The 14595-nt window shown below is 35.2% G+C and overlaps 2 protein-coding genes across 3 annotated transcripts in view; one reads left to right on the forward strand and one right to left on the reverse strand.

Moving 5' to 3' along the window:
• Positions 1–6518, forward strand: mrps18b (mitochondrial ribosomal protein S18B). The gene is made up of 7 exons (XM_056479324.1): positions 1–108; positions 237–384; positions 1859–1956; positions 2041–2109; positions 2994–3060; positions 3145–3204; positions 5993–6518. Exons 1-7 carry the CDS (start codon positions 28–30, stop codon positions 6196–6198), a joined length of 729 nt encoding a protein of 242 aa, XP_056335299.1. The 5' UTR covers positions 1–27; the 3' UTR covers positions 6199–6518.
• Positions 6519–14595, reverse strand: part of abcf1 (ATP-binding cassette, sub-family F (GCN20), member 1) — a 25331-nt gene continuing 17254 nt past the window's right edge. For both annotated transcript variants that reach the window (XM_056479323.1, XM_056479322.1), the window contains 7 exons: positions 14015–14089; positions 13830–13900; positions 11808–11840; positions 11524–11692; positions 11371–11435; positions 10526–10598; positions 6519–7300 (listed from right to left, as the gene is read on the reverse strand). In XM_056479323.1, coding sequence (XP_056335298.1) covers positions 7134–7300; positions 10526–10598; positions 11371–11435; positions 11524–11692; positions 11808–11840; positions 13830–13900; positions 14015–14089 — 653 coding nt within the window. In that variant the 3' untranslated portion in view covers positions 6519–7133. The remainder of the gene's footprint in view (positions 7301–10525; positions 10599–11370; positions 11436–11523; positions 11693–11807; positions 11841–13829; positions 13901–14014; positions 14090–14595) is intronic.

Genomic DNA, 14595 nt, shown 5'->3' on the forward strand with positions numbered 1-14595 from the left:
AACTTCCGTGTTTGCTGCAAAGACAAAATGGCAGCCTCCTTACAACGCATTGGGATAGTTGCTTGCCGCACATTTCCCGTTATTTTACAACGACATCTTCAAGCACAGGTTTCTTGGTTATAAATGAACGTTTTAACTGATGTTTATGATTTAGCGTGTGGTTATATACATGTCGTTTTTTACAGCGAGGTGATCACGTGAAGAGGAGGAATCACGTTCTTTCTTTTGCATTACAGAGAATTCGTGATGTGAAAATAACGTCAATCGTCGCTCCGGTGCTTCGTGTCAATTATTGTGCATCGTCTTCATCTGCTGATAACACGGATTCAGCCGAGACACTATCTAGATATGCAGACACACCATGGGAGTACTTAAAAAGTGAAGGTAAATATGATTAGACTATTAAAATATATAGTTATATAGTCAACATCAGTGTAGCGGAATGTTAAATTTGAAAGTAGCGCATTACAATATTGAGTTACTCCTCCCAAAAAGTAACTAGTTGCGTTACTTAGTTACTTTTTATGGTAAGTAATGCGCAGTGGTGGAAAGAGTACTGAAAAATCATCAGTAAAAGTACCAATACTTGCCCAAAAATGTAGTGCAAATAGAGTAAAAGTATCTGTTGTAAATATTACTCAAAGTATGAACAAAAAGTAGACATTTTAAGAGTACTAAAGAGTTTATATGTGTTTATGCAATTTGTGCAGGGATATGTAAACGTAACATTAGTGCATTTAGTTATTGTTGACGATTTCAGTCATTATACAGTAGCCATCGGTCTTCTCATCAGTGACATGCATCAGTCTCTTGGTCGTTGCGTGTAAAGCTTTTGGACATCTCCTTGGACACTGTTAATGCTTCCAAGCAGTTTGTTGCATTTATAAAGCATGTCTTAAGGTTTAGTATGATACGAGTTTGTTTCTATTTTTAGTGCTGTATCAGTACTTTTACTCCACTACTTTCCTTTAACCTGAAGTCACTACTTTTTTTTTGTCTATGGACATTGGCTAAAGTAGAATACTTAACCCTGCAATTTGGTTGGACAAGCATATCATGACTGATTATTCTACTTTAGCCAACATAGATCAAAAAAAGGTAGTGACTGCAGGTTGAAGGAAAGTAGTGGAGTAAAAGTACCAATACTGCACTATAAATGTACTCGAGGAAAAGTAAAAGTTTGCATTTTTAAAACAACTTGGTAAATTACAATTCCTGAGAAAAACTACTCAATCACAGTCATGTGAGTATTTGTAATTTGTTACTTTACACCACTAGTAATGCGTTACGTTACTTTGTATTACCTGGCTCTGGCTAAACCTCTTTCAGAACTTTCTTTCTTTTTTAAATAGAGGAGTTCTACAATTAGCAACACACTGTATAACCCACATTTACCTTTAAAAAAAAACACATAAAACATATTTTAGGACGTTATCTGAGAACTTCCTGACCCCAGGGCTATACTTGCCGTATATACAGGTTATTGAAAGTTTAAAGCAGTGTGTTTGCTACTTTGTACCATTTGTCTTAAATAAAATCACTGTCCATTGAGACTATAATCCCCTTTTCCTTTTGTTTGATTCGTTCAAAATAATGAACACATTCTCTCATTGACTGCGTGATTAATTGTGACTACTTTAATTTTAGTTCACATATTTCGTTTTTTAAAAGCTAATTAACTAAACTTAAAAAGTAACTCTTGTTAAATAAAAAAAAAAAAAAGACACGTTACTTTACTCGTTACTCGGTACTTGTAATGCGTTACCCCAACACTGGTCAACATATGTAATAGCATATAATTTAATAACTTACACCAGCGCATAATAACCTTTTAATGTTTTTTTTTTTTTTTTTTAAGAATACATTGAACGCTATGGATCAAAGCCTGTGTGGTCAAACTACAGGAGGAACCATAAAGGTGGGATCCCACCTCAGAAGACAAGAAAAACCTGTATTGTGAGTACACATTTATTTATTTGTTTGTATAATTAACAGCACAGTCAGTAAAGTATGAGTTAATGATATTGTGTTTTGCCACAGAGAGGAGATAAGATATGTGGGAACCCGTGTCCCATCTGCCGTGATCCAAATATCATTATCCATTACAAGGTTTGTTTTTGAGACTCTTATAATCATTTTTATTTAATTTTGTGTTTGTGTGTGAATATACTTTAAAGCAAGCATATAATGGTCTCAGGTTTTCTTATGATAATTACTGAAGCTTTTTTCACATATATTGTATTATCACAATGTTGACAAAAATCATTACTTTAACAGGTAAACAGTAACTAAAAGAACTCTATTTTTGTTGTATATCTTAATTAAACAAATTTCCAGATTAAACAAATGTTTAACTTATGAAAATGTTTATGTTTGAAAATAAATTGTAAATCTTCAAGACAAGCATTTGGTCTAAGTTTCTTTAGGCAAGTCATTTCACTCGGCGACCATCTTTAAAACGCATCTCAGGCATTCTGTTTGAATGGGGAAACATCAAATTTTCCAAAATTGCTTGCCAGTGCTTACGAGTAAATTTCATATTATGAAACAACAATAAAATTAAACCACCACTGTCTCTTTAGTTTTATTTCTAAACATTTGAGTCACACAAAATCTGCAGAAATTCACATCTGGTCTCAGCCCTTCCCCTGGATAATCGTCAGTCTATAGCGATCGCTGATTGGCTCTTGTACTAGAAGACGGGGCTTTATTCACCATATTGACCGTTACACTTTTCCCCATTAAAAACTATACGAGTGACATGTCTTGTGTATTCTATAGTGTTTGATTTAGTGCTCTGCTGAACATTACTGACTGTTTTGTGCTGAACAAAACAATATGAATATTCATTAAACCTTCTATAATAGGATTATAAATATTTAAATGATACATAATCTTTCACAGTATTACGGATGCTCATTGTCACATGCATTTATTATATATATCACATTGCATAGTGGCATTTACTATAATTTTCAATATTTGTTCTGCAGAACGTGAACTTGTTGCAGCAGTTCTTTTGTCCTGACACTGGAGTGGTGCATGATCCCACAGTAACCGGTAACAGATTTATCAGTACATTCCAATGGCACATTCTTGATCTGATCTGATCACCACTTTTCATCTTCATTTATTTTTCTTTAGGTGTGTGCATGAAGCAACAGAAACTACTTAGCAAGGCTATTGAAACTGCAAAAGATTTTGGTAAATTGGTGTATTTGCAATTGTAATTAGCCCCTTTTAAGGGTGTGTTCACACTTGGCAGGTTTAGATTGGATTAAATGAGCTCTGGTTTAATTGCTCTTAGTATGGTTCATTTGAGTGTGAACATTGCCAGAACCGCTCCTCCTTTAAAGCAGATTTTAATATACATATGTCAGCGTTTGATTATAGATTTCTCTCTGCCGTATTGACATTTTCACTAAGCATGGGCCAGTGTTCACCTTATTCGTCGCATATGACCTGGCACAGCCATTTGAATCTTTTTGGCTTGAGACTTCCGGTCTCATTTACTTCCATAAATTTTTAGACATTAAAAACAGCTTGTTCTGCTGCTTGATGTTGCAAGCAGACATTTTCTTATTATATGATTGTGCTTTGTTTGTATAGTCATGCAAGTAGTTTGACCGTTTTCTGCGGTTTATTAATACTAGTCATTTCTCCCATAGGTAGGGCCAGACAGAATCTGCGGAGAATATTGTAAAAAATCTGCGGATTTATGCGGCATGATTTTGGGAGTATCATAATTACAAACATACTTTTTATGGCATATAATAATACCTTTTTAACTTTTATTGAATGTATACAATGCAAATCCAATTAGTTCCACTGTTTTGGTAAACAAGGCAAGTTTCTCATAAAAAATATATACTAAAAGACTGAAAATATTACTTTACAAACTGTATTGTAAATAAATTATAGGAAAATTTTCATATTAGTCAATAATATTACTGAAATTAATTTAAAAACTAAATAAATATAAATTTCGCACTTGTACACAAGTAAATAAATAGACTCAACGACGGGTTAAAAATCTGCTGATTTCTACCCATAGGCAACTGAATTGGAAATTCTAAAACAATCATGATAACGGGTGCACTTCCGCAGTGAAGAATAAAGTCAATAAGATTTTGATGGTATAAAAACCTCGGATAAAGATATCAAGGTTTCACAGTATTGTGATTACTGCTCTTAAATATATTGTTTTTAAGTGTCTAGGTAAAAAAACTTCTTTTCCCCTTTGTACACTATTTTATTTTGATAAACATTTAAAATATTTTGGAGCAGTAAACACGTCAGGCTAAATAATTCAAATCAATCATTGACTTCTGCTGTCTTCATTAGTTTCGAAAACACAGATTTCTTTACAATTTAAAATGGCATCTTTGGATATCTTTTCTGCTCGAGATACTGTTGTCCTAAAAAAACAACAATAACAAAAACCTTAAATAAAAAAACCTTTTCACATACATTAGGAATGGTATAGCAGAAAATTTTGGTGTTTTTAAAACCTTGACTTTTCCAAACCACAGTATATGTTGACTGTTATCGTCCCATGTCTAATCTTCACACATCTTATAAGCTCTTATTTGTTCTTATACCATCACATGCACACATCATTGTTGGATGTTCAGAAAGATCTGTTGCAAAATATAAATTCTAGAAGTATTTTTGGTTTTGGTTGTTTGTATTACATCCTTAGGTTCAGTCTTAAAAGTAAGTGTGAAATCTAAGCGAACCAGGACTTAATATAGCATTTTTGTCTAGACCAAACCATCCAAAAACCCTTTTTAATTGTGGTGTTCACATTCCTAGTTTGGTTGTCTTGTTTTTTTTCTGGACTGAAAAAGAGAATGATACATATAGTTGAATTCAAATTGTAATCTTTACCATTCTAAAGACTAAAACAAACAAAACAAAACACACTACTGTAATTTATATTTTGTAACTGTTTTTATCTTGTGCCTAAAAATTTCCATTTCCATTCCGTTTTTATATTCAACCTAATGAAGTGTTTGCAATGTTCTTGTCAAACTTATTAGATCTCAAACCAGCTAAAATTTCAATCAGTTTTATTTTCTATTTTTATTGAAACCAACTTGTCAGACCTCCACATAAAACACTTGGCAGATAGTGGCAGAAGTGTGATGTTATGAGTGGAAAAAAGAAAGTGTTACGTAGGTATTCATGGTAAACACTGAAAGGAAAGTCCTAAAAATGGCCTTGAGTCATGTCAGAAAAGTGGTTGAGAAACCACTAGGTGGGATGAAAATGTAACTGGTTGTTTGTGTTTTGATCGATTAGGCTGCTTATCAAAACAGTGGCAGGCGTCAAACACAAATGTAGATCTGCAGTAAGGAGATGTTTTAATATCCATATTTTAGTGTTATGACCAGGGCCAGACGGAATCTGCACATTTTTTGCTATTTCTGTGCAGAAATTTGTTTTAATGATCTGCAGATTTATGCGGAATGATTTTGTGAGTATCATAACTAAAGTCTTAATATATGAAATAAAAAGTAATACCTTTTAAACTTTTATTTAATGTTTACAATGCAAATCCAATTAGATCCACTTTGATTAAAAAAAGCAAGTAAGAAAATATTACTTTACAAACTGTATTGTAAATAAATCATATGAATTTTATGTTAGTCAATAATACTACTGAAATCAATTTAAAAAAATGAGTAAATTTACACAAGTAAATAAACAGAATCAATGATGGGCTGGAAATCTGCGGAATTCTGTGCGCGCAGATTTCGTGTGGGCCTAGTCATGAACAACATCACAACTTGAGCATTCAATTTTATCGTCATATCTTAAGAGATCATGTCCTGTTATTGTTGAAAATTGACTGATTGATATCCACTTGTTGGGTGCCACAGAGTTATTTTAATCAAATACAACCTCCCAAGTGTGAACATAACATAAATCCCTTTAAAAATTGGTGGACAAGCCTGAGGGAGTTACTCGTTTTGTTTTTTTCCTCAAGGTTTACTTCGTGCCCAGTTCGCCCATGTGGATTTCACTAAAGAAGACTATTCAAACACCCATGGTGCTGTAGCGCCAACTCCTCCTCCGTTTCCTCTCAGCTCTGGAGAACTGTGGTATTCCTGGTATGGTAGTGTAAAACCAGACGAGCGAGAACTGGCACGAGTGAAGCGGATCTACAAAGACTACCTCAAACCTGAAGTCTGAATCTTGCTCTAAGAAACCGTAGTCAGGGGAGATGGAGTACTGAAATTTACACGGATGATGTTGTGTACACCTTTACTCTGGTGATTGATCATATCTAACTTTTGAAATTGATGTTTAGTCAACTGAGTAACTGCAGTCCATTAAACATAGTCACAGAATAGTTTTTCAGTCCAATCAACAATAAAATATGGCTATAAGGAGAGCGAATTTAGACGTTTCATTCAACTTGTTTCTCCACCAGCACTTCAAATGAGTTGTTATTCACATTGTTACATTCTGTCTTACCAAGACAAGCATAAAATGAAATAAAACTCTGAAAATCTTGACAAAAATCATTTATTTGCTTTTTCAATACATTTGAATTTCAGTTTATATCCAAACCCAATGAGTCAACAGCCCTGCTTACTTCATAATTCTGGACAGATGAGCTAGAAGTAGCATCACTGTATGAACACAGGTAAAGGTTAAACTGTTTGAGGCTGGTTCAGTATGTCAGCACAATGATAATATAATGATCTGAACACCAGAGCCCATTCTATGAAGTCGCTTTAATAGTAAATAGCATTAGCAGTCAGACACCGTTATCACACGGCACACTTCTAGTCCTCTCTGTTCACATTATTGATAAATTCCCACTCAGGCGATCAGTTACAAAGCAGGTATAATAGCATTGCATCAGAAAAGATGAACAGAGCTGGTGATTACATGGCCTGGATGTAAGATTAACACAAGAATGCCAGACATCATGACTAAAGAACAAGCCCTGCGTGTGAAAATACTGATCTGGCATCAGCTCTCACTCGTCCTGCAACTGTAGGGTTTGTATGTTTGCATGCAGGTACTTTTTGGTTCTATTGAGAAGTAGCAATGTAGAAGCAGCAAAAAGCCCTTCAGTGATGTAGTTTGACACTCTTGTTATAAACACTGTCCGCGCTTCACTCTTTAGGCTTGTTGACCAGGGTTTCACCAAGGGCCTCCAGCACTTCTCTCTTGTAATCTTCAAAGTCTCCATCGATCTGGTTGATTGACTGGTCCTCCACCACCCACAGCTGGCACTGGGTCTCTGTGATCAGCCTGGCATCGTGGCTCACAATGATCACAGCTAGAAATTGATAAATATTTATATTAGTTGCCATGATTTTACCGCTGTAAGTATAACTTTGTTCATATGCAAGGCTAGATTGAAACAACACAATATTTTTAGTCTGTAAGAACTATGTGGTGGATAAGACTACAGGTTGCTTTCCACCAGTCATTAGTAGGGCCAGAGGGAATCCGCAGACGTTTTTTGCTATTTCTGGTAAAAATTTTGGTAAAAATCTGCGGATTTCTGCGGCATTATTTTGGGAGTATCATAACTAAAACCTTAATTTATAAAATAAATATATCTTTTTAACTTATATTTAATGTTTAAAATGCAAATCCAATTAGATTCACTTTATTTGGTAAACAAAGCAAGTTTCTGATATAGTATCTCTACTAAAAGACAGAACATATTACTTTGCAAACTGCATTGTCAATAAATCAGATGAACATTTGCATATTAGTCAATAATATTATTGAAATTAATTTAAAAACTGAATAAATATGGATTTACACAAGTAAATAAACATAATTAATGATGGGCTGGAATTCTGCGCGCGCAGATTCCGTGTGGGCCTAATCATGAGCTATATTTACATCCAAAGATGAGAATTAAATTTATGCACAAAACTGGAATATCGCATATAAAACGTGTGAATAGAGCAGCGTTTCCAATTAAGTAGTCAAAGCGAACAAAATCGTCACTTCCTGATTAACTGGCGCCAAATATCAAAAGTAAAAACTGAATTTACTGTGGTAGGAGAAGCTGCGTTAATCTTTTCTTCATGTAGTAAATGACTTGTGCTACAGAAGACAAATGCTGAGACACAATGGACATGTGGTGGAGTTTAAAGGTATGAGACGCGGAGCACAGACACCCTTGATTCTGGAGGTCATTAATAATATAATAACACTAATACTTCAACGGTTAAGGCGTTTAAGAATGGCCTAAACTAGATTTTATATGTTTTACAGTCTGCTCAGCCTGCTGGTTTGTCCATTCACACACATTTTTATTATCAAATGATCTCTTATAACAAAATCACATGACTTTAATGCGCATACTGGAATTTGTTTGGTTAAAGTGTTTCCATCGTAGTTTATGTGCATCTTTTCTTATTGAGTAAAAAGTTAATCTCACTCAGTTTTGCGCAAGTTATTTATGCTCATTTTCAAAATGCATGCGCATCTTGTCATTTCCATCAGCCATTTTTATGTGTAATTCCAAAATGCGCATTAAAAATAAGTGGATGAAAACCTAGCTATTGTTAACCATTTTTTAAAAATGTGTGATGTCACTGAACTAGAAAATCAAAACAAAACCTCTACAATGGACACACTATTGTAATTCCACATAGCAGCGCCTCACTTTTGTTTTGTCATGTTTGACAGAGCATCTGTGGACCTCTTGGTCAACATCACACAATTTTTGAGGACAAAAAACATCACGCTAATCGTTTTGTTGGTAACATGCAAAGCCAATGGAATAATTTAGAAACCACCTGTGAACACCCTTTGTTCCTGGATACTAATTTATACACTGTGCCAAAACGGCTTTGTAATGATTTTTAAAGGGCACCTATTTTCCCCCTCTACTAGATGTAAGATAAGCCTTTGGTGTCTCCAGAATGTGTCTGTAAAGTTTCACCTTAAAATACCCATCAGATCTATTATAGCCTCCAGAATTTGCTCAGTTCGATGTCTGAGTATACTGTAGCTGTTTTTGTAGCCAGTGTCTTTAAATGAAAATGAGCTGCTTATCCCTGCCCACCATTCCCACGTGCATGTCTGCTTCTCATCATGCGTTACGTCAGATAAACAGCAGTCAGTGATGGAGACAGACTCGGATGAAGCTCAAATACAGCTCATTAGTCAAAAATACCAAGTGAGTTTACTTCATGTATTTGTGGTGGAGTTTATTCAAGCCTTTCTGAAACGATGAGTCACACACAAATGCTGTTTGCAGTACACACGCGCATATGCAGGTTTACTGACACCATGTGGCCGTGGTGATTATAATGGTTAAGAATTACATAGCAATTTTACTGTCTTTATTACAAACACAGAGATTTGGAACAGATGTTTAAACCCCAGTTTATTTGCAAAAAAATGTTGTGTGGACATGTGTATAATTAATTCCTCACATTTTATATAGCGCTTTTCTAGACACCCAAAGCAGAGGACAGAGGCCAGTGGACAAATTTGGCCAGGATGCCTGGGTTAAAACCCCTACTCTTTTTTTTTTTTTTCGAAGGACATCCTGGGATTTTTAAAGACCACAGAGAGTCGAGACCTCGGTTTAACGTCTCATCCGAAAGACGGCGCTCACTGAGCAGTATAGAGTCCCATTCACTATACTGGGGTGTTAGGACCCACACAGACCACAGATTGAGCACACACTGCTGGCCTCACTAAAACCACTTCCGAGAGCAATCTAGCTTTCCCATGTGTGTTTTCCCATTCAGGAACAGACCAGGCGCAGCCCTGCTTAGCTTCAGTGGGTGACCATGTGAAAGTTGCAGAGAGCTAACTGCCAGTATACATATTATTACAAAAACATGACATCTGTCAATCAATTCAGTGGGTAGGGAAAAACCACACTCCTACGTCACATTGTGCTGGGCCTCAAAATTACTGGGATTTGGGTCCTATTTTAACGTCAAGAATTTTTAAACAAGAGACTTCTTGGGTTAACATCACCCCAATATGACTGTGGACACTTTTTATCTAAACACAGTTCCGTCCAAAACAGCTTACAAAAGTTGATTTTAATCATAGGTGCCCTTTCAATTATTTGTTTAAAGTAATTGACTTAAATGTAAAAAAGTTGAATTATACTGATTAAAAAGCCAAAAAAAACTACATAACTACAGAATAAAAATGTGTTGACTATTTAATAAATGTATTGAGTCGAGAGACATCATTTTGTCAAAATTTATAGGAAATATAGCATTAAAATTGTCCTCAAATACATACAGAGTACATCCTGAGAAATTAACAGTTTCTTTCTTTCTATCTATCTATCCATCCATCCATTTATCCATCTATAATAAAATATCAAATTTCTTTTTTTCTTCAAATCATTGTTAATAATGTTTTATACCTTATAGCTGGTTGGTTTGATTCAAACATTTATTACAATTTTGGGGAAAATTAGATGTATTTAAAATAATAAAATGCTGAAAATGCAGAGACACTAACGCACTTAATATCATTTGTGATCAATAATATTAAGACAACATACCTCCTTTGTATTCATTGATGGCTTCTGACAACGCATCAATTGACTCAATGTCCAAGTTATTTGTGGGCTCATCCTGCACATCAACAAGATGTATGAAGAACATGTTAAACCACTCAACTTAGTTATCTTCAATCCTCATCTTTATTAGGACATTAATGACACTTTACATGGACACCAATAATACGATTTTAATGAGATTAAGACAAAACTCTGATTGAGAGTCGAGCATGTGAACAGCGATTTTTGATTAATTTAATCTGATTAAGGTCATAATCGGACGAAATTGAAATAAGACATGAAGTATGCTGATATTTGAAGTACAGTACAGACACGTAAACACCTTAATCAAACTATTACCGTCGTGTAGGATTTTTGCCACATTTTTCAACAGGATAGTCTGTACACACACGTCTGTTTGACACTATTCTCTGCACCTACCGAGTCAGTGAAGGACCAGACACCTGCATTGCGAAATGCAGATTTTTTTTGGTTTTTCCATATGGCCTGCAGTATTAAATTCCATTAAAACAACACTCTTCCAGCAGTTCATACTCGCATCCAATATCTTGTTTGTCATAGGGGGCATGCATAAAATGTTCTTGAATGAAAGTGAGAGTTCCGAACTGCTGTTCAAGTCGAAAAATAAAACTCCGGAGGAAATGGAAATATTATGGTGACACAATGACGGCAATCAAATTATGTGCTATAACATGTAAAATGGGACCATGAAAGGATCATTCAAAAAAGCAGCTCATGTAAACACTTTAATGTATTATGGTCTTATTCAGATTAAGGCAAATTATTCGATTATCGATGTCCATGTAAACGCCCTCACTATAACTTACCAAAATGAGGACGTCAGGTTGCCGACAAGAGAGTTCAGAAAATACCACTCTGGCTTTCTGACCACCTAAAAAAATACCACGACAAATCAGAAAAAACATCTACGAGGAACAGGCGAGTTTAATATAGCATGAATGCAGTTCTTCAGTGCTCACCAGACAGTTTGGAAATCTGGATGGTGTGTGCATGGCTCTCCAACCCAAAGCGACCCAGACACTTCCTGGAATCCTGGTACTGGAGGTTGAAGTTCCTCTGCAGGTATTCTGTGGCCGCCTCATCCATGTTCAACTGATCGGCATACTGCTGGTTGAAGAAACCTACTTTCTACAGGCACACACACACACAGAACCAACCAATTAACCAAAAGGCAACAAAAGATGACAATAAACAATAAAAATGTGGTGACAATAAGTAGAGTGATTTTATACTTCTGCCTTACCAATCGATGGTTCTTCCTCATCTCTCCTTTTGTCTAAAATAAAGAAAGAATAAATCATTACAATGAAAAAAACAAATGATGGATTTAAATGAACTGAAGACACCCAATGAAATGTAATTTGGTATAACAATAGTTTATTTATTCATTTTCTTTTCGGTTTGGTCCCTTTATTAATCAGGGGTCGCCACAGCAGAATGAACTGCCAACATATCCAGCATATGTTTTACACAGCGGATGCCCTTCTAGCTGCAACCCATCACTGGGAAACACCCATAAGCTCTCATTCACACACATATACTAGAGCCAATTTAGCTTATTCAATTCACCTATACCGCGTGTCTTTGGACTATGGGGGAAACCGGAGAACAATAGTTTATATACCATAAAATGTTGTCAGGTTCTATTTTAAAGTGCAGCCAAAAATACAATAAAAATAAAAACACATCATTTAACCCTTATTGGTGTATTGTTCAAATTAATTACTTAAAAATTAAATAAAAAGTTACTTTCGTTATGTTCATGGCTGCTTTTGTCCCCACTGACTTCCAATATAAAATTTTTTGATTGCAAGGTAGTGATACCATATAATCATTCTTGAACATAACGAAAGGGTGTATTGTTGAGTTTTTGACAAACTCCAAACCATTTGTGTCAAAATAAGGAATGTCAGCAAAAATCCTTCAATTTGCTGAAACAGAGAAAGTTGTGCCCAAATTAAAACTCAAAAATCACCCCAGAGTGGATGAAAACATCCCCAACAGCACACAAAAGCTTAACATTTTTATAATTTTGCAATATCCATAAAAAAAAAAATCTAAATAGAATCACAATCTCGATTTAAAACGCTGCAATTAGCTAACCACAAGAGGCTGCGATATGAAATAAGTATGCATTATATAATCTCCCCCAATCAGAGCAAATGCGTGGACTGCTGTCTGTGTGTGACAGTCTTACTAGCCAATTGAGTGAGCACACTTTTGTTCTGCCCAATCAGAATTGCACAACCAAACTATGCGGAAAGCCCACAATCAAACAGGAAAGCACGGACAAAGGGGATGATGGCGTCTGCCACTTTAGAAGCATTAATAGATGAATTAAAATCAAAGAAAAACAGCATGTCGGTAATATGGGAATATTTTAGTTTCAAAGTCACAGACACTGAACAAAAACAGGTCATTTGTAAGAGCTGTCACAGAATTGTTGCCACAGCATGAGAAAATACAACAACCAGCACCTAAAAAAGAACCACATGCGTCTATATAAGGAGTGTCTTGCTAAAAAGTCAACAAAGTATTGCCAGTGACACTCAATCTATTAGCTACCAACACCAAAGTACAATTTCAGAGTTGTTTGCGGCTGTTACACCATATGAAAAAACATCACGAAGGCACCAGGAGATAACTAACACCATCACTCACTACTGTTTGCTCTAGAGAAAAATTAGTGTTTAATTTCTAAATATTTATAAACAAATTTGAATAGAAGTTAGAGTTAGTAATATCTTTTAAGGTAATTTTTTTACTAACACTCACTGCATTTTAGCAGTAATCAGCTACAATACAGATTGAGCTGAAGCTTGTCTACAAAATTAAATCGCAAATCAAATTGAAATCGCAGTATCTGTTTAAAAAAAAATAATTAATCTAAAAAAAATAACAGCAATTAGATATTTTCCCCAAATCGCACAGCTGTACCACTAGGTTTTACCTGTTTGCCAGCAAGAAGTTTAAATCATTCAATATATCAAATATAAAATGAAGTATGATCACACACTCTTGTACATATTTTAATAAGAACAGGTAACGTTTACATTTTAAATAAATATTGAAGTCCACTAAACAAAATTGGAACCTCCACAAAAGCTGACACTTCACTTTCAATTGATTTTTTTGAATGTACAATTGATGTGACACCATATTGGGACGTCTGGTCTTTAACCCAAATATGTTTCTCAAAGTTTCATTTATTTTTTATTTACATTTATTTTTTACATTCTCATTTATAAGTACACCTGATACTTACAGGATTTAATTTCCCAGTCAAAAGCAGGAGCAATGTACTCTTCCCAACTCCATTGGGCCCAACAATACAAACTGGAACAGAGAAAATAGTCTCTAGCTCACTTCAGAAACCATAGTATTTTTTAACAATAATATCCATCATAAATAACCTGCTCATCACAAATTCTGAAGACATGTTTGACTTACTTCTAGACTCCATGTCAATTCCAAAGTCCACATTTTTAAAGAGAGGCTTCTGTCCTTCGTAACCAAAGTCAACACCTGGGAGTCAAAGAGAGAAAACACCAAACTGCTCATCAGAACACAAGAAATGCCCATTGTTCATCGTCTGTGAGAAGAGCGTTGTTTGTTTTCCCAATTATCAGCATGTGAGCATAAATCGCAAATGTGATTTCATACAACAGTTCCAGTTAATACTGAGTGAGTTACATTTTAGGCACAGTGTCATCTGTTTTTTTCCTACTAAAGCAGTTCCAAATAAAACAGAAACAAAACATTGTGCATTTGTGCATATAAAAACAATGTACAATTCCTGAAGAATCTGTTTTTGAATGTAGACATGGTCAAGACGATCTGCTGCAGTTCAAACCGAGCATCAGAATAGAGAAGAAAGGTGATTTAAGTGACTTTGAACGTGGCATGGTTGTTAATAATAATTTCTTCCATTTATATAGCGCTTTTCTGGGCACTCAAAACGCTTTACACATTGGGGGGAATCTCCTCATCCACCACCAGTGTGCAGCATCCACCTGGATGACGCGACGGCA

This window comes from Danio aesculapii, chromosome 19, assembly GCF_903798145.1.
Source record: "Danio aesculapii chromosome 19, fDanAes4.1, whole genome shotgun sequence".
Lineage (NCBI taxonomy): Eukaryota > Metazoa > Chordata > Actinopteri > Cypriniformes > Danionidae > Danio > Danio aesculapii.

Bases quoted from the DNA above. Each gene is read 5' to 3' on its own strand.
- mrps18b (XM_056479324.1), top strand. From the start codon at position 28: ATGGCAGCCTCCTTACAACGCATTGGGATAGTTGCTTGCCGCACATTT. The intron at 385-1,858 runs GTAAATATGATT...TTTTTTTTTAAG, and splicing joins GGAGTACTTAAAAAGTGAAG to AATACATTGAACGCTATGGA. The intron at 2,110-2,993 runs GTTTGTTTTTGA...TTTGTTCTGCAG, and splicing joins ATATCATTATCCATTACAAG to AACGTGAACTTGTTGCAGCA.